Raw genomic sequence first — 26,168 nt, forward strand, 5'->3', positions numbered from 1 at the left:
ATGACACCAAAAGTACATGACAAAAGAAAAGTGGTTTACTACATCAAAATTAAACCTTTCCTATGCAGCAAATGATTCCATCCTATAGTGAAAAGCAACCTATAGAATAAGGGGAAAAAAAGTTGCGAATTTTTTGTTTGATAAGGGACTTATATCCATAATGTATAAGTACTTTTTAAAAATAAAAGATTTATTTATTTTTAAAAAGATTCGTTTGTTTTACTTGAAAGTCAGAACTGCAGAGAGAGAGAGAGAGAGAATCTTCTGCTGGTTCAATCCCTGCATGGCTGCCATGGCTAGAGCACAGCCAATCCAAGGCCAGGGGTTTCTTTTGGGTCTCCCATGTGGGCGGAGGGGCCTACGCACTTGGGCCATCCTTCACTGCTCTCCCAGAGCATAAGTACGGAACTGGATCGGAAGTGGAACAGCTGGAACACTAGCTGGTGCCCAGAAGGGATGCTGGTGTCACAGTGGAGAATTAGAGTGCTACACCACTGCACAAGCCCAGATTTATTTACTAATATTTGAAAAGCAGTTAGACAGAGAAAGAGAGTTTCCATCTGCTGGTTTACTCCCTATAACAGTTAGGGTTGGGCCTAGCAGAAAGGCAGGAGCCTGAACTCTGATCTCCTCTGTCAGTGTCAGGGGCCGGAATGCTTGAGCCATCTTCCTCTGCTTTTGCATGCTTGTGAGCAAGAAGCTGGATTAGGAGCGAAGCAGGTAGGTCTCAAATCACCTCTTTCTGAAATGGGATGCCTGTATTGCAGGTGGTGGCTTAACCTGCTGAGGCATAATGCCAGCCTTTGGAAAGAAATGTTCCAACTTAACAATGCAAATTTAAAAGCCCAATAGGAAAATTATTTGAATACACGTTTCTCTTGTGAAGGTAAAGAAATGGCCAATAAGGGCATGAAAGTATTTTAATATCATTAGTCATTAGATCAATACAAATTAAGCTGTAATGAGATACCAGTTTACACATACCAGGTTTCCTGAAATTAAAAAGGTGGATAATAGCTGTTGAGGAGGACATGTGGAAACTGGAACCTTCATACATATTGCTGTTTGGAATATAAAACACTATAACTGTATTGGAATATGACTTGACAAGTCCTCAAAATGATAAACAGAGTTATTGTAAGACCCAGTCAGTAATCCTTTGCTAGGTACCTACACAAGAAAACTGAAAATGTGTATCCACGCAAATCATTGCACATGTTGGTTTAGCAGGATTATCCATATTTGCAAACATGTCTTAAATTAAGCCCTCTTCTTTTCTGCCTCTTGTTTCTTTCTTTCTTTTTTTAAAGATTCATTTTTTTATTCTTGAAAGGCAGAATTACAGAGATAGAGCAGAGACAGAGAGGTCATCATCTGCTAGTTCACTCCCAAAATGGACACAATGGCCAAACCAAAGCCTACAGCCTGGGAATCCATCCAGCTCTCTTGCTTGGGTGCAGGGGCCCAAGGAATTGAGCCATCTTCCACTGCTTTTCCCTAGACTTTAGTAAGGAGCTTAATCAGACGTGGAACAGCCAGGACTTGAACCAGCACCCATATGGGATGCTGGCATTTGTAGTGGCTGCTTAATGTGATGTACCAAAGACATGAGATATTCAAGTGATAGTGAGTATGGAAATAATTGAAAGAATATCAGAATGTTTTCTTATTAGAAATGAGAAATGAGAAAGGATTCTTTATTTAAAAAAAGATTTTATATCTGTTTATTTGAAAGTTATTACTGAAAGAGATCTCCAATCTTTTTTTTTAGATTTTGCAGCTCTTTATTATACAAATATTTGTTTATTGTAATAATTATGAATCGCTGATTTTTTCATTGATAAGGGAAATTCTTAAAAATTTTAGAAATACATACAATTTACTACTAAACTAACAGAATTACAGATGCAGTAAAAATTAGAAAAAAAACCAAGTTTTAAGAAACCCTTATGAATTCATGGACATTGATTTCAGAATCAGTGATTTTTAGGAATTCATGTATATCTTCTTAGTGATTTTCATTGCCTTTCTGAAGTTCTTTCCTGTGCTCATAAAACACTTTTGGTTGCTCAACCAATCAATATGGCATTTGTTTTACTTTTTTTTTGTAACTATCATATACTAGAAAAATACGGAACAGAATTTTAAATATGGATTTTTAATGAATTTACACAAAGTAATCAAATTTCACTTATTTCACTAAATCATTTTTAGAACCAAAGTCATACTTCACAACCTACTTTCATTCTAACCAAATTCCTCACCCTCTCTCCTCTTTTGCAATTTATTGTTGTTGTCATTATTGTTTTTGTCTCTAATAGTTACAATGGCATATTTTCATTTCAATTCACAATCACAGGCATAACACTGTGTTTGATAATGGTATCAGAAAAGAGTAAACAGTAAAAATAAATAATAAAGAAGACAGCACTCCACTCTTCCTCAGGAGTATAGATAGAACAGATCCCAGAATATCAAACTAGCTCAAATAGGTTATACTTTTGTATGCTGTGTCTTATGGATCACAGATCAGGAAAGACATATTTGTGCTTTTGAGATTTGCTTTGTGAAGCATAATTTCTACAACTGCATATTTAATGGCAAAAGATAAGATTTCCTTTATTTAGATTGAATAGCTTTCCATAGTGCATAATTAACACATTTTTTTATCTGGCTACCAGTTGATGGGCATATGGATTAATTCCTTTTCTGGTTTTTTAATTGATGGTCACCGTTATGCCAAAGTCTCTTTTAAGCTTATCAGGCCAACAGAGGCCTCTCCGTCAGTCCCAACAGGCACAGGCAGGATTCAGGGCAGCTGCAGGATAACAGCAGTATTGCAATAGCCATTCCAGCATGCTGTCAGGATGCGCTGGAACTCGGTGTCATTCACTTTAGAGGCGTTTCTTGCTTGTCCCGTCGATCTTCTGATTCAAATGCCATCATCTTGGCCAGTACCCAAGCTTTCACAAGACTCAGCAGCAGGAGCTTGCCGGACAAGCCTCTCAGGAATCCACCTCGGACCATTTTCATTTTCTTCATAGGTCCAGGGCTCCCTCAGATTGTCCGTGCTGTGCCTCATGTTAGGCGCCAAATGTTCCAGCCAGCAGAGCCAGTAATGTGGACACAGCGAGGGTCTGGGGATGAGGAACCGACAGGAGTCCCGTGATGGTGGAAGTCTCTCCAAAGTCTCCGAGATCTCCAATCTGATGACTCACTCAACCATGACTGGGTCAGGCCAGTACCAGGAGCCAGGTTTCCCACATGGGAGGCAGAGGTCCAAATATGTGGGACATTTTCCCACTGCTTTCTCAAGGCACATTAGTAAGGAGCTAGATCAGAAGCAGAGCAGCTGGAACTTGGTGGATACTCCAGTTGCTCCAATAGTGGATACTGCCATTTTGGGCAGTGACTTAACCCTTTGAGCCACAACATTGGCTTTGTCCCATATATGAAATACTTAGAAACAGGTGTTTCAAATTTTGAATGTTTTTTCAGATTTGAAGATATTTTGCATATTTAAAATATTTCCAAAGTTCAAGAAAAATAAAATTAAAAGTTTACTTTGGTGTGAAAAATGAACTTTATGCATACTTTTTCCAGATACACCTATGAATTATTAAAAGACCCACAAATGCAGATTCCTTCCATTTTTTTTGGACCAAAATATACTTAATCTTTCAATTTCATTTTTGAATAGACTTTTTTCAAGAACTCTCATACATAAGAAGGTATCTTGGACTTTATACACATAACCTAAAGGTAATTTTATGTGTTATTTATTTAAATTTTTAAAATTTATTTGAAAGACAGTGACAGAGATAGATGGAGAAATGTAGAGAATCTTCCATCTACTGGTTCACTCCCTAAATGACTGCAATGGCCAGGGCTGGGTCAGGTTGAAGCCAGGAGCCTGGGGCTGGGTCTTCCATGTAGTTCAAAGTCCCAAGAGATTGGGCCATCTTTCACTGTTTTCCCAGGTGCATTAGTAAGGATCTGGAGCACAAGTGGGACAGCTTCTTACCTCATTATCATTAATTAAAGTCTGTTGCTTATGTTAGGCTTCATTCTTTGTGCTCTGCAGATCGATGGATTTCACCAAACTCGTACTGTCATATAAGCTGCTGTTACGTACGGAATAGTCTCTCAGCCCTGCGCTGTACCTATCCATTCCACTCCCCTCAGCTCTGTCATCCACTGATCTTTCTACTCTCACTTCAGTGTTGCCTTTTGTTTGCCATTTCTAAGATGTTGCATAGCTGGAAATATGCTGTATATAGACTTTTAAGACTGACTTCTTTCATTTTGCAATATATGTATTTAAGGTTCCTCGACATATTTCTGCAGTTTCAAAACTCATTCCTTTTTATTGGTAAAAAGTGAGTGAAAGTCTTTTTGTTCCATATACTCAAGAACACTTGGTATTGCTGATTTTCTCAATTTCCATACCTATGAAATGGTGTTTTTTTTAAAGACTTATTTGTTTCTGTTGGAAAGACAAATTTTTACAAAGAGAAGGAGGTACAGAGAAAAAGATCTTCCATCCACTGATTCACTCCCCAAGTGGCCACAATGGCTGGAGCTGAACTGACCCAAAGTCAGGAGCCTCTTCTGGGTCTGTCATGCAAGTGCTGGGTCCCAAGGCTTTGGGCTATCTACTCTGCTGTTTTCTCAGGCCACAAGTAGGAAGCCAGATGGGTATTAGAGGAGCTGGGAGACGAACCAGAGCCGATAGGGGATGCCAGTGTGTACAAGGCAAAGATTCAGCCATTACTCCACTGCACTGGGCCCACAATGCTGTGTTAAATTGCAGTTCACAAATGATATATGATGATGCGGAATTTTTTAAAAAGGTTCATTTATTTCTATTGGCAAAGAGAGGTACAGAGAGAAGAGACAGAAATCTTCCACCCACTGGTTTACTCCCCAAATGGCTACAATTGCAGGATCTGGGCCCATCTGAAGACAGGAGCCAGGAGCCTCTTCTGGGTTTTTCATGAAGGCACAGGGTCCCAAAGCTTTGGGCCATCCTCAACTGCCTTCCCAGGCCACAATCAGGGAGCTGGATGGGAAGAGAAGCAGCTGTGACCAAAACTGTCGCTCATTTGGGATATTGGTGCTGCAGGTGGAAGCCTAGAGCGCTATACCAGCACACCACCGCCTGAATCTTTCATATGATTGTTTGCCATTTATATCTTCTTTGATGGGGTGTCTAGATGTTTTCCCATTTTTAGTAGGTCTTTCAGTTTTCAAGTTTAGTCCTTAAATGAATTGATAATAGTTGGTTTTGTTGTTGTTATTGTTGTTGTTGTTTTTTGTTTACAGAATCAAACTAGTGCGCCTGATTGGAAATGTTTTATATAGGTTTCTTTAAGAATATCATTTTTGGGCCCGGCAGCGTGGCCTAGCAGCTAAGGTCCTCGCCTTGAACGCACCCCGGGATCCCATGTGGGCGCTGGTTCTAATCCCGGCAGCTCCACTTCCCATACAGCTCCCTGCTTGTGGCCTGGGAAAGCAGTCGAGGACGGCCCAAAGCCTGCACCCACGTGGGAGACCCGGAAGAGGTTCCTGGTCCCGGCATCGGATTGGCGTGCACCGGCTGTTGCGGCTCACCTGGGGAGTGAATCATTGGATGGAAGATTTTCCTCTCTGTCTCTCCTCCTCTCTGTATATCTGACTTTGTAATAAAAATAAATCTTTAAAAAAAAAAGAATATCATTTTTTTTTTAAAGCTGTTAAGCCTTACTTTAACACATTGTTACTCAAGTCAGTACAACTTAGTAGTCATTTAATGCTGGGTCAGATTTCCTTATGAATGACTTACATTTTTTTTTTAAAGATTTATTCATTTTATTACAGCCAGATATATACAGAGGAGAGACAGAGAGGAAGATCTTCCATCCGATGATTCACTCCCCAAGTGAGCCACAACGGGCCGATGCGCGCCGATCCGAAGCCGGGAACCTGGAACCTCCTCCGGGTCTCCCACGCGGGTGCAGTGTCCCAATGCATTGGGCCGTCCTCAACTGCTTTCCCAGGCCACAAGCAGGGAGCTGGATGGGAAGTGGAGCTGCCGGGATTAGAACCGGCGCCCATATGGGATCCCGGGGCTTTCAAGGCGAGGACTTTTAGCCGCTAGGCCACGCCGCCGGGCCCGAATGACTTACATTTTTATGTTTTCACTTTTTTTTCCCTAAGAGTATTTGTGTGTGTGTGAAGGTATACCTTAAACTTCAGGGAGTTTATGAGTCAGGTTTTGCTTAGCTTTCGTTTCATTTTATTCCAGTAAGAATTGAGTGACTAATGTTCTCTCCTAACCACGTTTCTTATAGGCATCTGCTATCGTCTCTGTGCATATGTGCATACTTCTGGAGCCTCAAGAATATGTTGGAAACTTTCCTATTTCCATATGATCATCTAGCTCTTCAGATCTGCCTTTTTTTTTTTTTTAAAGTCAGGATTTTTTTTGTCCCAAATGAAACATCAATTCTAGGCAGCTGTTGGTATAGGAGATTGCTGTGGCTTTCTCTCATGCCCTGCAACAGGACTTTGAGGACTTTTTTTTTTCTCCATTAAATGACCTGGCAATCAGATCAGATAATAACAACACCCTGGTAATGACGAGTTTTCCAAGAGCACCTAGTTTGGTCAGAAAACTGACAGTGCTCTGGAGTGGGGCTTTTAAAAAAGATTTATTTATTTTTATTACAAAATCATAATACAGAGAGGAGGAGAGACAGAGAGGAAGATCTGTCCATCCAATGATTCACTCCCCAAGCAGCCGCAATGGCCAGAGCTTGGCCTATCCGAAGTCAGGAGCCAGGAACCTCATCCGGGTCTCCCACGTGGGTGCAAGATCCTAACTGCTTTCCCAGGCCACAAGCAGGGAGCTGGATGGGAAGTGCGGCTGCCGGGATTAGAACCGGTGCCCATATGGGATCCCAGTGTGTGTAAGGCGAGGACTTTGGCTACTAGGCTATCACACCAGGCCCAAAGGGTTGGGGCTTTAAATTAAGCTCCAAAGGATCCACATTCTGTTGCACTGTTTGTTGGCTTTCACAGGAGGGAATTTCGGAGTTGTTTCAAGTTAAAACCCCACGGATTGTGCTGTTCTGACTGCAGTTTGTCTGTTTGTTGAGTAGGTGTCCGAATTCATGCTATACCCTTGCTTAATTTCTGGTATTCTGAAGATGTGCATTTTGTAAATTCTGCCAGATTGTATGAGTTTTGTTGGAGAATGGGTTTCCTGAGGTTCTCCATTTTGCCATTCCAGAAGTGAGTTTGTTGGCCTCTCTGATTTTGATAGGAAAACAGCGTCTCTGTGATGTTGTGTTAGTATTTCATAGAGATTGTGGTTTACAGGTGACAAGACAAGCAAGCTTTCTTTTTTTCTTGCAGAAATTTTTAAACCCACCCTCAATTACATTCTTTCTTTTTCAGGTTTCTGCTAGTTCTGACTCTGCTGGTCCATCAGATCAATTTGAGGTGCAGTCTCTGACAAGTCAGAAAGAATGTAGCAAAACGGTGAATACTGAAGCCTTAATGACTGTATTCCACCCTCAGAATTTGGAGAATCTTGATTCCAAAATGGTAGGAAAACAAAATGTTTCAACATGTAGTCTGGAACAGTTGATAAAAACCAGTCCCTGAATAGACTGGATAGTACCCAAACTGAAAACTCTTTGTGGGGCTTGAAAATATTTTCTGTCTAATACTGTTGTATAGTTTGTTTGGTCTGACCACACATGACCTTTATCAGTAATGAATTTAAAAGATGAAGTTGGATATTGGGCTTTTAGTTGTGTGGATTTCTAACTGATCTTGAAATGAGGTGCTTTGGGGAGAATGATGGTTCAAAAATTTACTTCCTAAATGTACCATTTTTATATGAGTTTTGAAAACACCTTTTAAAAAAAGATTTATTATTTCTTTTTATTGGAAAGTCAGATATACAGAGAAGAGGAAAGACAGAGAGGAAGATCTTCTGTCTGCTGATTCACTTCCCTTCCCCAAGTGGCCACAACGGCCAGAGCTGCACTGATCCGAAGCCAGGAGCTAGGAGCCCCTTCCGGGTCTCCCACGCAGGTGTGGAGTCCCAAGGCTTTGGGCTGTCCTTGACTGCTTTCCCAGGCCACAAGCAGAGAGCAGGATGGGAAGTGAGGCTGCTGTTTACAAACCGGTGCCCATTTGGGATCCCAGCATGTGCAAGGTGAGGACTCTAGCCACCAGACTACTGTGCCAGGCCCTGAAAACGCTTTATTTTTATTTATTTAAAAAAGAAACAGAGGCAGGAGGATAGAAGAGTTGATTTTTTTGTTTGTGTTGTTTGTTTGTTTGTTTTTCATACCCTGATTCATTTCCTAAATGCCTGCGACAGCCAGGGTTAGGCCAGGCCAAAGCCAGAAGCCAAAAAGTCAGTCTGAGTCACTCATATAGGTTGCAGGGACCCAAGTACTTGAACCATCACCTGCTGCCTTCCATAATGCTTGTTAATAGGAAGCTGGCATTGGAAATGGAGCTGGTGTTTTTTGAAATACTTATTTACTTGAAAGAGTTTGAGAGAGAGAGAGAGAGAAATTCTCCATCTGCTGGTTCACTCTCTAAATGGCTGCAGTGCCTAGGGCTGGTCCAGACTGAAGGCAGGAGTCTAGAGCTTCATCCAGGTTTCCCAAGTAAGTGCAGAAGCCCAGGTCCTTGTGCCTTCCTCTGCTGCTTTCCCACTTTCTTTAGCAGGAGCTGGATTGGAACAACTGGAACATAGAACTGCCACTCATTTCAGAGTCCAGTGTCGCAGATCTCTTCTTTGTTGTTGTTGCAGATGTCTTCTTAACCTGCTGCCTCAGCAACTGAGATATCAACCTTGACACTCCAGTAGGAGAGACCGATGTCCCAATAGCATCTTGAACACGAAAATGGCTATTCCATAACACAGAATTAATAAGTTAAATCTATTATGCTTACATGGCTTTTAGATTTATTTAAAAGATTTATTTATTTGGTGTTTGGTGCCATGGCATAGAAGGCTAAGCTTTCACTTAGGGTGCTGGCATACCATATGGCCCGGCTGCTGTACTTCCAATAGACTCCCTGCTTATGGCCTGGGGAAACAACAGAGAATGGCTCAAGTCTTTGGGACACTGCACCCATGTGGAAGACCTGGAAGAAGTTCAGATTGGCTCAGCTCTGGCCACTGCAGCTATTTGAGGAGTGAAGCAGAAAATGGAAAATCAATCCCTCTCTCTGTTTTATCCCTCCTGCCCCTCCCTCCTTCTCTCTACAACTCTGCCTTTCAAATGAAAATAAAATAAATATTTATAAAATGATTTATTTCTTTGAAAGTAAGAATTACAGAGAGAGGTAGAGACAGAGAGATCATCCATCCTCTGGTTTATTCTCTAGGTGGCCATTAACAGCTGGGACTGAGCCAGGCCAAAACCAGCAACCAGGAGCTTCCTCTGGGTCTCTCACATGGATGGCAGGGGCCCAAACACTTGTGCCCTCATTCTTTGCTTTCCCAGGCTATTGACTGGGAGCTGCATGGAAGTGGAGCAGTCAGGTCCTGAACCAGTGCCCAACATTCCAAGCGGTGGCTTTACCTGCTACATTGCTATGCTGGCCCTAAGAATTTTAAATATTTTTGTCAGGACAAGAGTCTAGTGTTTAACTCCTTTATGATTAAGAGTTTGGCTCCCATGTTCTTGGATACATAGTTTTTTCACAGTAAAGGGAATAAACATGGGGCTGGCTTTGTAACAGGTTGTACTAGTGCCTATGATACTGGTGTCCTATAGGAGTGCAGCTTCCGGTCTTGGCTGCTCTGCTTTCCGTCCAGCTCCCTGTTAATGTGCCTGAGAAATCAGTGGGGGTTGGGTCTCTGTGACCCATATAGGAGACTTGGAAGAAGCTCTTGGCAGCTGGCTTTGGCCTAGCCTAGCCTGGGCTGTTGTGGCCACCTGGAGAGTGAACCAGCAGATGAAAGAAGGTTCCCTCTTCCTTCCTCTCTCTCTCTCATGTTTTTCCCTCTCTTTCTCTTTGCCTTTCAAATAAATTTTAAATATCTTTTTAAAAAGTGAGTTATTTCTGGGCCCGGCGCCGTGGCCTAGTGGCTAAAGTCCTCGCCTTGAATGCCCCGGGATCCCATATGGGCGCCGGTTCTAATCCCGGCAGCTCCACTTCCCATCCAGCTCCCTGCTTGTGGCCTGGGAAAGCAGTCGAGGATGGCCCAATGCATTGGGACCCTGCACCTGTGTGGGAGACCTGGAGGAAGTTCCTGGCTCCAGGCTCTGGATCGGCACAGCACCAGCTGTTGCAGCTCACTTGGGGAGTGAATCATTGGATGGAAGATCTTCCTTTCTATCCTCCTCTCTGTATATCTGGCTGTAATAAAAATATAAATCTTTCTTTAGAAAGTGAGTTATTTTTGAAAAACTTATGTTTCTTTGCTTTCATTTTTCTATTTACAGTTAAAAGAAAAGATGAAGGAACAGTCTTGGAACATCCTGTTTGTGGAATGTGGACGTGGTGTTAGCATGTTTCGGACCGAAAAGACTCGAGATCTGGTTATAAGAGGAATTCCAGAGAACTTAAGAGGAGAGCTCTGGATGATTTTTTCCGGTATTATGTTCACTCTCTTTATTCATTTAGCAGACATTAGGTATGCTGTTTATCACAGTTATACACTATGCTAAAGTCAAAGAATTATGAGCCTGGCTAGGACAAAGTCTTACCATTGATGAGTTCAAATTACAGAGAAAGTTGAGTAGTTGCATGTACTGACCTGTGTTTGTACACATCGAGTTTCTGAGCAGATACTGTGTCTAATTGGAGGCAAAGTTTCTGCCCTTAGAGTAAAAAGAAATTAGGGGATAAAAAAATTCTCATGACAGTCATACTCTGTTGGATAACATTAGTAGTTTAACATTATAGATTCTAGCAGGAAGCTGTTTCTTTTTCTTTTTTGGTGTGTGTGCTCAGACTATCACTTGGGTATAAATCTGAATTTCGAAGTCTTCAGGTACATATGCAAAAAATAGCGTTATGATATTCCTCTTCTTTGGTATGGTAATACAATCATATTCACAGGTGCTGTTAATGACATGGCAACTAATCCTGGTTATTATGGTGAAATGGTGGAGCAGTCCTTAGGGACCTGCAACTTGGCTACTGAAGAAATTGAGCGTGATTTACGTCGCTCCCTGCCTGAACATCCAGCATTTCAGAGTGATACTGGCATATCTGCTCTAAGGCGGGTACTCACTGCTTATGCATATAGGAATCCCAAAATTGGATACTGCCAGGTATGACTTTTAGTACAAGCCCAATTTTGCGCATGTTCCAATGGTAAAATCAGGTCAAATCTAGCTCTATTCATTTGGAAGTTATAATTGTAACGACAGAGATTTAGCTGAGAATAATAGTAGATATTGTTAATGTAAACAGAATGGTAGTGAGACTACCTTGGAGAATTGAGATTTTGTGAATTGTTAGTTTTCATTCAACAAATGCTTATTGATTTCATGCTATATAAAAGATAATATGCTACGTGCTGAAAGCCATGTAAAATACATTGGATAAGAATCTGCCCTTGAAAGTATATATGAACTGCTATGGTAGGTGTTAAACCATATTTATTAGGAAATCAAAAAACAAGTGAGATAAACCACTAGAGAAATTTAAGAAAAAGCTCTGTAAGGATTTTTAGGCATAGCAATTATTTGAATCTCAAAGAACCAGAGAAAGCTTCATGGAAGAGGTAACATTTGTAAGCCTTGAAAATTGGTCAGTTTGACATATAAAGAGATGAAAGACCATTTTTTTTGTGAAGAGATCAGTGTAAACAAACAGATAGAAGCAAATGTGGGATGCTTATGGGCTGTCGTCAATAAATTGAATAGAAGTACATAGTAAATGTACCATGGAAATTGGAGGAAAAATTTATAACATAGGGTTAGGTCAGCAGTTTGAATTTTATGTTACAGGCAATGGAGGAATCATTGGAAAAAAATCCTTTGGGTACATGCTTACTGTTATTATCTAGGGTAAACCAGGCTGCTAAAACATATAGAAAATAACTGAATCAAGATAAAGGTTTATTTTCTCAAAAAAATAACCATAGGAATATTAAGGTTATTAGGTAGTTCTTCATGAGATTATGCAGGAATTTAAGTGATAGCTTGACAGCCATCTAACATTTTCAAAATAAGGCTTCCAAGCTAGTTTTCATTGCAATTACCCATCCATGGAAGGTTAAGAGAAGATGAAACAGTGTGGGAGATTTTATGGACTAGGCCTGGAAGAGATGTACATCAACTACATTCTCCTAGAAAATCTTGGCTATGTGACTACACCTATTCAAAGGAAGTCTGAAATGTAGTATAGCTTAGCAAAAATATGCTCAATTAACGTGGAGGGATGAGAAAATAAAGGACGGTAGGTATAGTACTCTGAGCCATACATACTTGCTAATGGGCTGCCTATAATGATTACATATAAATATTATCTATCCACTAGAATGTATAAATGTAGAATTTTAAAAAAAAACAATTGAAGTGAATAGGTCATCTAGATGATAATTTTAACATATTTTAGGATCTCTGCAAGATACAAAATAAATGTAACAACTTTTTTTTCAAAGAACTTATAAAGCTTCTGGTTTTTCTATATATGCAGTACTTAGAGATAGTCTCAAAGTAGGAAACATTTGATTTCACTTCTAAAGGATGAGAGCAAAGGTAAAAGCACAGAGGACAAGGAAAAAGTTATTCTTGTGAAGATAAGACTGAGTGATAACATTCAGGCAAGAAGAAGGCTGCACTGTGGATCAGACTGGCTAGGTTTGTGTTAGAATGAAAATGTAAATAAATGTGTGTAGGACAAGATCAGGGGAAATGTTTGAAGAGTTTTCATTTAACATGTTAGGCAAGTTTTTGCTTTTAATAAAAACCCAAGTAACTTGTTCTTATACATATCATGATTAACTTGCTTATCAAGCTATCTAGTCTCTCTCTTTAAAGATTTATTTCATTTTTATTTGAAAGTCAGATTTACAGAGAGAAGGAGAGACAGAGAGAGATCATCCATCTACTGGTTCACTCTCCAAAGGGCAGAAGATAAGAGCCCTGAGCTTTTTTGGGTTTCCCATATGGATACAGGGGCCCAAGACCTTGGGATATCTTCTGTTGCTTTTCGACAAACTTGATTGGAAGTGAAGTGCCCAAGGTTCGAACCAGCATCCATATGGAATACCAGCACTGCAGGTAGAGGCTTAGCCTACTACACCTCAGTGCCAACCCCTGTATCCTTTTATTTTTCTTTTTTAAAAGACTTATTTTTATTGGAAAGGCAGACATACAGACAGAAGGTGAGACAGGGAGAGAAATCCTCTGGATTACTCCCCAAGTGGCAGCAACAGCCAGAGCTGAACTGATTTGAGGCCAGGAGCCAGGTGTTTTTTTCTGGGCCTCCCGGTGGGTGCAGGGTCCCAAAGCTTTAGGCCGTCCTTAACTGCTTTCCCAGGCCACAAGCAGAGAGATAGATGGGAAATGGAACGGCTGGGACATTAACTGGTGCCCATATGGGATCCTGTCACGTGCAAGATATAATTAGCCACTAGGCTGTCGCACAGGGCCTCCTGCATCCATTTTAAATCTAGTTATCATCTCTCTTTCTATATTGGAATATAACTCTTGTGCCATAAAATGTATCTGCTTTTAAAGATTTGATTTGTTTGAAAGGCAGAGTGACATATAGGGAGAGACGAAGAGATCTTTCATCCGCTATTTCCCTCCCCAAGTGACTGTAATGGCTGGGGCTGGTCAGAATGGCCAAAGCCAGGATTTCAAAATTCTAGGTCTCCCATGTAGGTGTCAAGAACTCCTGTGCTGGCGACGCTGTCAGGAAGCTGGATCAAAAGTGGAGTAGCCATAGCACCAGCCCCACAAACTTCACCTTTGAATGATATTTAAAAATCTTTTAAAAAATCATTTATTTGTAAGTCAGTTATAAAGAGAAAGAGTGAGAGAGAGAAAGATCTGCCATGCGCTAGTTCTCTCCCTAGATGACCGTAACAGCCAAGGCTGGGCCAGGCCAAAGCAAGGAGCCAAAAGCTTCTTACAGGTCTCCCACATGGGTAAGACAGGGACCAAAACACTTGGACCATCCCCCACTGCTTTCCCTAGGCCAATGGCAGGGAGCTGGATCTTGTCGGAGTCTGAGAAGAAGCTTCTGGCTCCTATCTTCAGACCGACTCAACTGGTGCTGTTGTGGCTATGTAGGGAGTGAACCATCAAATGGAAGATCTCAATCTTTCCCTCTCTGTAACTCTGACATTCAAATAAATAAATATTCCATAAATTGGGGGGTTTAGTTCTGGACTCCAAGTTGTTCCAGTTAGTTATATCCCTGTTCTTATGTCAATACCACGCTGTCTTGATGACTGACTGCATTTGTGTAGTAAGTTTCGGAATAAGGAAATGTAAGTTAACATTTTTTTTTCTGAGATTTTTTTTTTTTAGACTCTCTTGAATCTAGCATTTCTCTATTAATTTTAGGATCAGTTTGTCAATTTCTTTGAGTTGAGATTTTGATAGTATCTATGTATCAACTTGAGTATTACAAAAATACTAAACTAAAAATATGAAGTCTTCTAATTTGTGAACACAGAATATCTTTCCTTACCTTTTAGTTAGTTCTTTAATTTTGTTTTCTGAAGAATGTTTGAATATTTTCAATGTACAAATCTTGCAATTACTTTATTACATTATTTCCTAATATAGTAAATTGGATTTTTTTTTACATTTTGTTTTTGGTTGTTTGCTGCTTATGGATAGATGTACAATTGATTTTTGTGTAAGTCAATTTTGTATGCTGTACCCTTGCTTGTTTACTGGTTCTAGTAACTGTTCAATAAATTCCTTAGGATTTTCAACATATAAAATTATGAAATCTAGAGCTGGCATTATGGCAGAGTGAATTAAGCCACGGCCTGTAATGCTAGCATCCCTTAAGGGCACTGGTTTGTGTCCTGGCTGCTCTACTTCTGATCCAGCTGCCTGCTAATGTGCGTAGAAAAGCGGCAGAAAATGGCTCAAGTCCTTGGGCCCCTGCACCCCCGTGGGAGGCCAGAGGGAACTCCGGCTCCTCACTTCAGCTCTTGGCTTCAGACTGGCCCATCTATGGTCATTAAGGGCTGTGTGAGCAGTAAGCTAGATGTATCTTTTTCTCTGCCCCCCTTTCAAGTAAATAAATAAATCTTTTACAAAATCAGTGATAGAATCTTAATGTGATACTTTTACTACTTCTATTCCAATCTGAATGCCTTTACCTCCTTTTTTCCTGTGATTGACCTTGCTAATATCTTCAGTACAGTGTTAAATGGAAGTGGTGGGAATGTGTGTGTGTGTGTATATATATGTGTATATATATATATATTCCTGTGTGGTTACGTATCTCTTTATCAAATTGAGAAAGTTTCCTTATTTTCCTAGCTTGTTGAGTGTTTTCATCATAAAAGAATGTTGAGTTTTACCAGATTATCTTTCTGGGTCCACTGAGATGATTTTTACCCTTTATTAAAATGGTATCTTACCTTAATTCGTTTTCATATATTGAAGCCCTCTCAAATTCTCAGGAAAAATCCTACATGGTCTTAATGTATAATCCTTCTTATGTGTTACTAGTTTGATTTAATATTTTTACATTTATATTAATAAACTATATTGATACATAGTTTCCTTGCAATGCGCTTGTCTAATTTTGGTGTAAATGTTTCTTAGAATGAGTTGGGTAGTGTTTCATCTGCTTCTAATTTTGAGAAGTTTATGAAGTATTGATGTTAATTCTTTAAATGTTTCATAGAATTTGCCAGTAAAGCCATCTGTTCTTAGGGTTTTCTTTGTGAGGAGTGTTTTTACTACTAATTCAAGCTCTACATATTATATAGTTATTCTGGTTTTTCTGTTTTCTTCCAGAGTTAGTCTCACTCATTTGTATTTTTTTAGAAACTGGTCCAGTTTATCTAGGATATTTTTTAAAATATTTATTTATTTTTATTGCAAAGTCAGAAATGTAGAAAGGAGAGAAAGAGAGGAAGATCTTCCACTGAATCACTAACCAAGTGACTGCAATGGCTGGAGCTGAGCTGATCGGAAGCCAGAAGCCAGGAGCTTCTTCCGGGTCTCCCACAGGGGTGCAGGTTCCCAAGGCTTTGGGCCGTCCTCTCTGCTTTCCCAGGCCACAGGCAGGGAGCTGGATGGGAAGCGGGGCTGCCAGAACCTGAGCTGGCACTCATATGGGATCCCAGCACATGCAAGAAGAGAATTTTAGCTGCTAAATCCTATCTAGATTATTTAATTTGTTAGTATGATATTAATTACTCATCATATTCCCTTACAATAATTTTTTATTTCTGTGAGCTTTCCTGGTTTTAATAATGTGAGCCTTTCCCCCGCCTACTTGCATTTGTCTTATTTTTATCTTTTCTTTCTTTTTTTTTTTGTTGTTAAAGATTTTATTACAAAGTCAGATATACAGAGAGGAGGAGAGACAGAGAGGAAGATCTTCCATCTGATGTTTCAATCCGCAAGTGAGCCGCAACGGCTGGTTCTGTGCCGATCCGAAACTGGGAACCAGGAACCTCTTCCAGGTCTCCCATGTGGGTGCAGGGTCCAAAGGCTTTGGGCAGTCCTCGAGTGCTTTCCCAGGCCACAAGCAGGAAGCTGGATGGGAAGTGGAGCTGCCGGGATTAGAACCAGTGCCCATATGGGATCCCGGGGCGTTCAAGGTGAGGACTTTAGCCGCTAGGCCACGCCGCTGGGCCCTTATTTTTATCTTTTAATTAGGCTGTCTAAAGGTGTTTTAATTTTTATTTATTTTTTCAAAAACCCAACTTTTAGTTTTATCTTTTTGCTATTATTTCTATTCGTTATTACTTTATTTATTTAAAATTTATTTATTTGAAAGTTACAGCCTAGAGAGGGAGAGGCAGAGTCAGAGGCACCTTCCATTTGCTGTTTCACTCCCTCCGCTGGCTGCAGTGGCCGGCACTGGGCCTGGCCAAAACCATGATCCAGGAACTCCACCAGGGTCTTCCACGTGGGTGTGGGGCACCCAGTACTTGGACCATCTTCATCTTTTTTCCAGGTGATTAGCAGGGAGTTTTATTGGAAGTGGAGCAGTAAGGACAGGAACTGGTACTATTATGGGATGCTGGTGTGTGGCAGGAGATGGCTTTACCCTCCTCGCCACAGCTGCACTCCCTCTCTATCACTTTTTGCTTTTACATGGCTTCAGGATTAACCAGAAGTGAGAGCTTATGCTTTTTTTTTTTTTTTTGCTGTTGTTTTTTTATTTTCTTCCTCAGTGTATGTGTACAGCTATGAGTGTACATAAAGTAATATGCATATACATGGCCTGCTGATTCCTGGAAATATATTAGAGATTTTCAACCTCCCTACCTTCTCTCTTCATCTTTTATTGGCCTATTGTTTTTGCCCAGTTATTACCTACTGCATCATATCTGCATATTTAGTATGTATCTTACTATTTTCCATGAACACACCCTGTGGAAAAGGGCAGTTCCTATTGGATTTGCTCTGACTCAGTCCAAACAAAGGCTGCTTGTGAATAATGTCTTCCAGAGGACCATCAGACGGACCACATAATGGCAGTTCTGTGGGAAGGGGACTTTGAAGGATCTCCAACTCCACTATTGGGTTCTGGTTTTCGCTATGATTACTGGGTGTTGGTTCTTAAGGCCATGATGAAGCTGGGCAGGGGAAGGTGTATGGAGAAAGGACAAGTTAAAATGCCACGGGGCTCACCATTTTAACTGAAATTCGTTTTTCTTTTTAAAAAATTATGTTATTCTTATTTATTTGAAACAGTTACAGAGAGAGGGACAATCAGAGAGAAAGAGAGACAGAGAGAGAGATTTCCTACATCTGCTGATTTACTTCCCAAGTAGCCAAAACAGTTATAGGCGGACCCATCTGAAACCAACAGTCAGAAGCTTCTTTCAGGTCTCCCACATGTGTGCAGGGGAACTTGGACCATCTTCCTCTGCTTTCCTAGGTACAATAGCAGGCAGCTAGATTGAAAGTGGTTCTAATGGGTGGGTTCTAACTAGTGCCCATATGGAATGCCAGTGTCACAAGGCAGTGGCTTTACCAGGTCCCAGTCATTTTCCTAAATGCCACTAGAAATGCTTGGTTAATTTCCGAAGTTCAGAGACTAATTGAGTCTGATGATTTTTGCCAGCATTCTTGTTGCTTCTAAGGAGGAAAGCATTTTTGAAAACCTTCCTTCTGCCATTTTTACTATGTCCCCTCTCCCTTTGTGGCTCTTTCCATAACTAATAACACCCTTAGAACTACATTTGAGGGGCTGATATTGTGACATATTGCATTCAGTGGCACTGGCATTCCAAATGGGTACCAATTCGAGTCCTGGCTGCTCTACTTCTGATCCAGCTGCCTGTTAGTATACCTGAGAAAGCAGTGGAGGATGGCCCAAGTGCTTGAGCTCCTGCATTCACGTGGTAAACTTGGAGGAAGCTCTTGGCTCCTGGCTTTTCCTTGGCCAGCTCTGTCCCTTACGACCATTTGGGGAGTGAATCAGTGGATGGAAGACCTTTCTGTCTCTGTCTCTTCCCTCTCTCTGTGTGACTCTGCCTTTCAACTAAATAAAAATGTTAAAATGTTTAAAAGTGTGTTTAAAGTCAAACACTGGTAAATATGGCAAAGATTGACATATGTAATATACAACTCTATCAGAAAGATATTAAGATAAAAAATGAAAACATTAGTCATAGGATATGAAATTCAGATTGTTTTGATTTATAATCATTTATTGTAAGTTTTATGAAGAACTAGAAGGCAGGAATTTGAAGACTCCAAACACAAAGAAATGATAAATTTATAAGAAGATGAAACATGCCAATTACCTGGATTTGATGATTACGTATTACAAACATATTGGGTTATTGCAATACCCCATAAATATGTACTATTATTGTATATCCATTAAGAAGAAAAATAACTGTTTCTCAGCCTTTTGGCTAAGATCAAGTATAAACGAAGAAAAATAAGGTTCAATCTCAAAGAAATTAAATAAAGAGATAACACCTTCACTATCAAATCAGTAAAGATGATTGTAATTAGTATAATTTTCAGTATTTGTACAGGTGCTGTAAAGTAGGCATTCAGCCACTGCTGTCTAGAAATATAAATTTGTCCAGTTATTCTGGAGTATAAATTGATGATACTATCAATTCTTTAAAAGAATAATACTCTTTGACCAAGTAATTTCATGTCTTAGTATCTATCCTGAGAAAAATAATAAAACACATAGATGAGGGGCCCAGCGGCGTGGCCTAGCGGCTAAAGTCCTCGCCTTGAACGTCCCGGGATCCCATATGGGCGCTGGTTCTAGTCCCAGCAGCTCCACTTCCCATCCAGCTCCCTGCTTGTGGCCTGGAAAAGCAGTCAAGGATGGCCCAATACCTTGCGACCCTACGCCCGCATGTGGGAGACCCGAAAGAGGTTCCTGGTTCCCGGCTTTGGATCGGCGCAGCACCGGCCGTTGCGGCTCACTTGCGGATTGAAACATCAGATGGAAGATCTTCCTCTCAGTCTCTCCTTCTCTCTGTATATCTGACTTTGTAATAAAATAAATAAATCTTTAAAAAAACAAACACATAGATGAAAACTTATATACAAAGAAATTCTTTGTGTCATAATATTAAACATTTGAAATCAACCTAAATAGCTACAGCACAATAATGATTAAATTATACCCAATGCAGATTATTGTATAAGCATTAAAATATTTTAGAAACATATTTGTAAGCATGGGACATGTATAATAATTACTCATTTAAAAAGTAAAAATTTGGAATGTATGGTGATGGAGTAATGGAGACTACCATATCCAGATGTAAAGACACAATTCAACATTCGTCCTTACTTCCAAATAAAAGATTCCCAGTGAAAGTGTTGGACATATCTAGACAATGGGATGATGGACTGTCTGACATTGTATGTACCAGCAATTTCAGGGCACACTTAAATAGCAGCTGATGTAATTGTAACTCCTTATGAAGGAATGTCCTGTTGTGACAATATGGGGAGTCAAATAGGGGTATGAATTGGGGGAAGAGAACAAATCCCAGACTATATAAAATTATACCATATAATTAAAACTTTAAAATAAAAGTTTTTTTAAAAAAGGTAAAGGTTTGGGCCTGGTGCAGTAGCCTGTTGGCTATATTCCTCACCTTGAACATGCCGGAATCTCATATGGGTGTTGGTTTTAATCCCGGTGGACCCGCTTCCCATCCAGCTCCCTGCTTGTGGCCTAGGAAAGCAGTAGAGGATGGCCCAAAGCCTTGGGAACCTGCACCTGTGTGGGAGACCCAGAGGAAGCTCCTGGCTGCTGGCTTTGGATCGGCATAGCTCCAGCTGTTGTAGCCGCTTGGGGAGTGAATCAACGGATGGAAGATCTTCTTTGTCTCTCCTCCTCTGTGTATATCTGACTTTCCAATAAAAGTAAATAAATCTTTAAAAAATAAGATTTGGTATGCATTGAGATGCAAATTTTAGCGGGAGGTAAAGCAAAGAAAATACAGAAAAGTAAATCAACTTGCTGACAGTGGTCATCTCTAGGTAGGTAGGATACACGACATTTGTATGCAAGAAAGAAGCAGAAAGTTAGGATGACAGTTGGCCTAGGGAGGAAAAAAACAGATCTATAGAAAGTTCAGAAGAAGAAACTTCAGAATATGCAAACAAACTGGATGAAGATTTTTTTTTAAAGATGTATTTATTTTAAAGGAAAAGTAACAGAGACAGGTTTTCCATCTGTTGGTTTATTCTTCAAACGACTGCAAGGGTTAGGAGTGGGTTATGCTGGGACTGGGAACCAGGAACTTCATCCAGATTTTCCATGTGGGATGGCGGAAACTCAAGGACATGGACCATCTTCCACTGTTTTCCTGAGCACATTAGCAGGATGCTGGATGGGAAGTGAAGCAGCAGGGACATGAACTGATGCCCATGTGAAATACAGGCATTGCAGGTATTGGCTTTACCTTCTATGCCATAATGCTGGTCCCTTAGTGGTTGTTGTTACTGTCGGAAACTATTGTGTTTGACGAAGAAATGTAATTATCTGAGCAATATTTATTTTTGTATCTTTTCTATGAATTTTAGGCTATGAACATTTTGACTTCAGTGTTACTTCTATATGCAAAAGAGGAAGAAGCTTTTTGGCTTCTGGTTGCTATATGTGAACGAATGTTGCCTGATTATTTTAATCGTCGAATCATTGGTAAAAATAGCAAATTTATATGTATTCTTATGTGCTTATGTATACACACATATATGTTTCTAGACACATGTTTCTTAACAATTTCATATCTCTTATCTGTCCAAATATTAATTAAAGAATAAATTAGGTTCTGAAATGTACAGGATACAATGTCAAAATACTGAATAAATATTTCTAAATTTTAATAAAATAATTTGTACTGAATTTATTGTTGAGAAGAATTTGCTTTTTTGAAAACTTAGAATGGATTTTAAAATTTTTGCTTATTTTATTTAAAAGGTAGGGAGAAACAGACAGAAAGACCTCCCATTGTTGGTTCACTCTCCAAATGCCCACAGTAGCTAGTGCAAAAGTCAGGAGTCTGAAATTCAATCTAGGCTTTCCGTATGAGTGGCAGGGACCCAAGTATTTGAGTATGTTGCCTCCCAAGGTGCATATTAACAGGAAGCTTGAATTAGGAGTGAAGCCAGGATTGAACTCAGGCACTCCAATATGCATTGCACACATCCTAAGGGATGTCTTAACAGCTATAGTAAATCCCTTCCCCTGTTGCTGTTTAAATCAAAGAGTCTGATCTGTTTCTTAATAAAATGGAAATGTTAAATTGCCGTTCACTGTAAGGCCAAAATAATGGTGATCTGTAGCATTCAGAACGAGGAATTTATACCGATTTCTTCCTGGAAAGAGGATCTTAAATAGCCTAAAATTCCACATTTATGTAAATTTATATATCATATATATGTACATACATATGCAAACTTCAAAAGCATCATTGTTGTATGTTGTTAATTGTATAATATTTTCTTCAGTTATTAAATATTTAAAGATTGTTACACCCTGTCTTAGAATTTACAAATGGGGGCCAGTGTTGTGGCGCTTCGGGTTAAGCTACCACCTGTGGTGCTGGTATCCTATATGAGAGCTGGTTCCATGAGGTTTGACTGGAGTTCCAGACCCCTTATTTCGGTGTGGACCAGCTTGGATGTTGTGACCATTTGGGGAGTGAACCATGGATGGAACATCCCTACTCCTCCTCCCTCTGTGTATGTGTATGTGTTTCCCTCTCAGTCACTCTGCCTTTCAAATTAAATCTAAAAACAGCAACAAGCAAAACAAAAAACAAAACAAAACAAAAAAACCAAAACTTGCAAATGGTCTATTATTTGTACCCATGTAAGGTTTCAGTATTATGGCTAGCCCATTGACTGCACCATCTTTCCTTATACTCATTCATGTTCTTATGTTCTAATAGTAAATTCTTTCAAACTGAGAACATTTCATTAGTTAGTATATCTTCTGTAATATCTAGTATAGGTCTCTGCATATAATTCTCAATAAATAATTTTTTCAAATGAATTTGACTTGCATTTCTCCTGTGTTTTTGGATATGTAACTCTATTAGCAGATGAAATATAGAAATTATATAAAATGCAGAAAAGACATTGAAGGAATTAGTAATTTAAGGAAAATTGTGAAATATATCAGCATGCTAGCAGGAGTGGAAAGGCATTGAAAAACTATCCCTTTGAAAGGTAATCATCATAAAAGTTATTTTGATATTTTCCAGGTGCTCTGGTGGATCAGGCAGTCTTTGAAGAACTTATCAGGGACCACCTTCCTCAGCTGACAGAACACATGAATGATATGGCATTCTTTTCCTCAGTTTCCCTTTCTTGGTTCCTCACACTATTTATTAGTGTGCTGCCTATTGAGAGTGCAGTAAATGTGGTGGACTGTTTCTTCTATGATGGAATAAAGGCCATTTTACAACTGGGATTGGCAGTACTTGATTATAATTTAGACAAGTTATTGGCATGTAAAGATGATGCTGAAGCTGTGACAGCTTTAAACAGGTATTTTAAGAACCACAATGTTTAAATCTATAGAAGAATCTGAGAATCTAGGCTATTTACTCCTTTATTTTTGATGAGGAAACTGGTCACTAGAAACTTCCATTTTTTTCCCTGTAGGGTCCCAAAGCTGGTTGGATGAAAGAGTTAGGCCTAAAATCACCCTCTGTCTCCAAATAGAATATAACAGTAGATCACTTTGGAGTGAATCATTTATTTTCACCTTTACACTAATATTGTTGATTCAGTTTGCTGTGACATTCATAGTGCCAGTTTGAGCTGTGAAATGTCTCCCTGTGTAAAAGTAATTTAAGGGAAGAAAGGGTAGTGGATAATGGTTAAATATCCAGGAGAGGGGCTTTTCTTGTTTCCATGCAGTTTTAGCTGAATAGGGTGAACTTTACTTCCCTAGTGGTTTTTATATAACATTATTTTATATTGAAGTGCATATATGTGTTTTTTGTGTGTAGGCATTGAATGCATGTTTGCATATGTTGAATGAATCAATATTTAAATGGGCAAACCATTAAAATGCTGCATTAAATCCTTCTAAGTGTAGAGAACAACATAAACACCTCACTCTGACATTCAGAATTTTGTGATATGGCCAAAACGTATCTTTGTTCACTTCTCACGCAATGCCTGTACATATTGTTTCTCCCATTTGTACTATCTATGTGGTATTTGATGATTACTTTATGAAGCAATTTGCTTCCTTCATATCTATGCCCTTCTCTTTCCCCTGCCAATGATTTGTTCACCACTCTGTTCTCTCCATCTGTGTTCTAATTCCCAGCCAGCTTCAAATTCTTATTTGTAAGACCTTCCCATGTCCTCTCAGTGGAAATTCAACCTCTGACTATCTAGAGGGAAAGTAGCTGTAAATTTTCTCTGCTTTAATAATTTTAGTTATACTAATTCATGTCTTACCGTCACTTTTGGCTAGGTTCTTTGAGAATGTCACTAACAAGGATAGTCCATTGCCTTCAAATGTTCAACAGGGTTCAAATGTGAGTGATGAGAAAGGCAGTCGTATTAGAGTGGATATTACAGATTTGATTAGAGAGTCCAATGAGGTAAGTTTTTTTCATCTTATATATTTACATAGCATATTTGAAATGATCAATACTACAGTTACAATTCCATTGGTATATTAAGAATAAGATAAAATGCAACTAAAGATACAATTTAAAATACAATTTCACTTTTAAGAATGAGTTCTATGACCTATTCCTGGACTGCATGTTCTCTGTCTCAATTTGCTTTTCATTGAATGAAACTCAATTTATTTTCTTTCACAAATGATAATCCTTTGTAAATATCTATCACTGTGAACAAAAATCAGTTGTTCTTTTTAGAGGTTAAGAATTTTTCCAGTGTTCTTGTACTCAGTGTAGACATATAATAGATGGAACTCTTTCTGCTGAATATACGCAGAAATTGAAACATGGGCAGTGAAAATATGCAAAATAACTAAGCAAGCCACAAAAATAGCTAGAAATAGAACTGAGGCCTTACAACTGAGCCTGATGCAATTTAATTGTAAGAGGATGTTTTTTTGTGATGAATGAATATTCACTGGAACATGTTTCTTGCAGAAATATGGTAGTGTTCGCTATGAGGATATACATAGCATGCGCTGTCGAAATAGGCTGTATGTGATACAGACTCTAGAAGAAACAACAAAGCAAAATGTCGTGAGTATCCACACAGTGGAGAAAAACCAGTTGAAGTAACATTTTATGCTTTAACTTCCTTTAAAAATGGTCATTCTGTATGAATAAATTGAAAAGGACCCAGACTTTGACTTAGATCATCATCTTAAGGATTTACTGCACTTGTTTGAAAGACAAACTTACAGAGAGGGAGAAGCAGAGAAGGAGATCTTCATCCAGTGGTTTGCTCCTGGGATAGCTAGGCTAGGTTCGAAGCCAGGAGACAGGAATTCCATCCAGGTCTTCTGCATGGGTGGCAGGAGCCCAAGTAGTTGGGCCATCTTCCTGTGCCTTATGAAGTATTAGGGAGCTGAACTGGAAGCAAAACCATCCGGGACCAAAACCAGCACCCATATGGGATACCAGGCAGTACCTTAACTTGCTGTACCATCACATTTGCCACTTGAGCTAGATTCTTGCCAAGGTTCAGCTTATTAAAATTGTTTTGAGAGGAAACTAGTTATTCTTTTTTTCTTTTTTTTGGATTGAATCACACTGTGTTCTCCAGCATGTTTTGTGTTATTTGATCTTAAACATCACCATAGTCTAATACTGGTTGCTATGAGGTAGGCATTTAAGCATACCATAACTGGGATGTAATACACCTATAAGAGCAGCTGAATTACATAGTAGTCAATGTTGGCAGTAAATATCATTATCCTTCAATAACTGAGGTAATGTGCAAAGAGTAAAAACAGTGTGTTTCCAGCACTTGCCTTTTTAATATTTGGATGACTTCCTGAGAAGCTGATAATTGCCTTTAACGAATGGGATTAATATTTTGCTGATCAAAAGGGGGAGAGTTTTATTTTGCTGCTTATGTCCTTTGTGTTGTTTGAGCTTTAAGAAGGTGCATGTGTTTACTGGTTACTCGAAACCATGTCGCCCCGGCGGCCAGTGCGCCATTTGGCGCCAGGCTGTGCCTACTGGCCGCCCGGCCGGGGAGCTCTGGGGTATTGGACATCTGAATCGCTGCTGAGATAGCTCTAGAGTGACCCCACTGTTTCTGGGATCTGAGTCAATCCTAAAGATTCCCAATGCCAGTAACTCTTCCTTTGAAGAACTTCCAATCCCTTAATAATGCTGAGCTTTGAACACCTATCAAGTAAAAGATAAGCTCCGGCTTGTGTAGCAGGCTGGCACCTAATGGTCCTCGGAGCAACCACGTGCAGGTGCGTGATTTACAGCTAGGAACGGTCCCAATCTGGGAAGCCACAGCTGGGATGAGGTTCCCACCAAGGGGTGTATGTGCTGGAATGGGGGCTGCGTTCTATCTAGG

The 26,168-nt window shown here is 39.7% G+C and overlaps 1 protein-coding gene across 2 annotated transcripts in view; it reads left to right on the forward strand.

Annotated features, from left to right (window-relative positions):
- Positions 1-26,168, forward strand: part of TBC1D8B (TBC1 domain family member 8B) — a 78,511-nt gene that overhangs the window by 33,332 nt on the left and 19,011 nt on the right. For both annotated transcript variants that reach the window (XM_004590168.4, XM_058658665.1), the window contains exons 8-14: positions 7,441-7,590; positions 10,464-10,614; positions 11,083-11,297; positions 21,207-21,324; positions 22,892-23,177; positions 24,121-24,250; positions 24,773-24,871. In XM_004590168.4, the coding sequence (XP_004590225.2) occupies positions 7,441-7,590; positions 10,464-10,614; positions 11,083-11,297; positions 21,207-21,324; positions 22,892-23,177; positions 24,121-24,250; positions 24,773-24,871 (1,149 nt within the window). The remainder of the gene's footprint in view (positions 1-7,440; positions 7,591-10,463; positions 10,615-11,082; positions 11,298-21,206; positions 21,325-22,891; positions 23,178-24,120; positions 24,251-24,772; positions 24,872-26,168) is intronic.

The sequence above is a fragment of the Ochotona princeps genome, chromosome X, assembly GCF_030435755.1.
Source record: "Ochotona princeps isolate mOchPri1 chromosome X, mOchPri1.hap1, whole genome shotgun sequence".
Lineage (NCBI taxonomy): Eukaryota > Metazoa > Chordata > Mammalia > Lagomorpha > Ochotonidae > Ochotona > Ochotona princeps.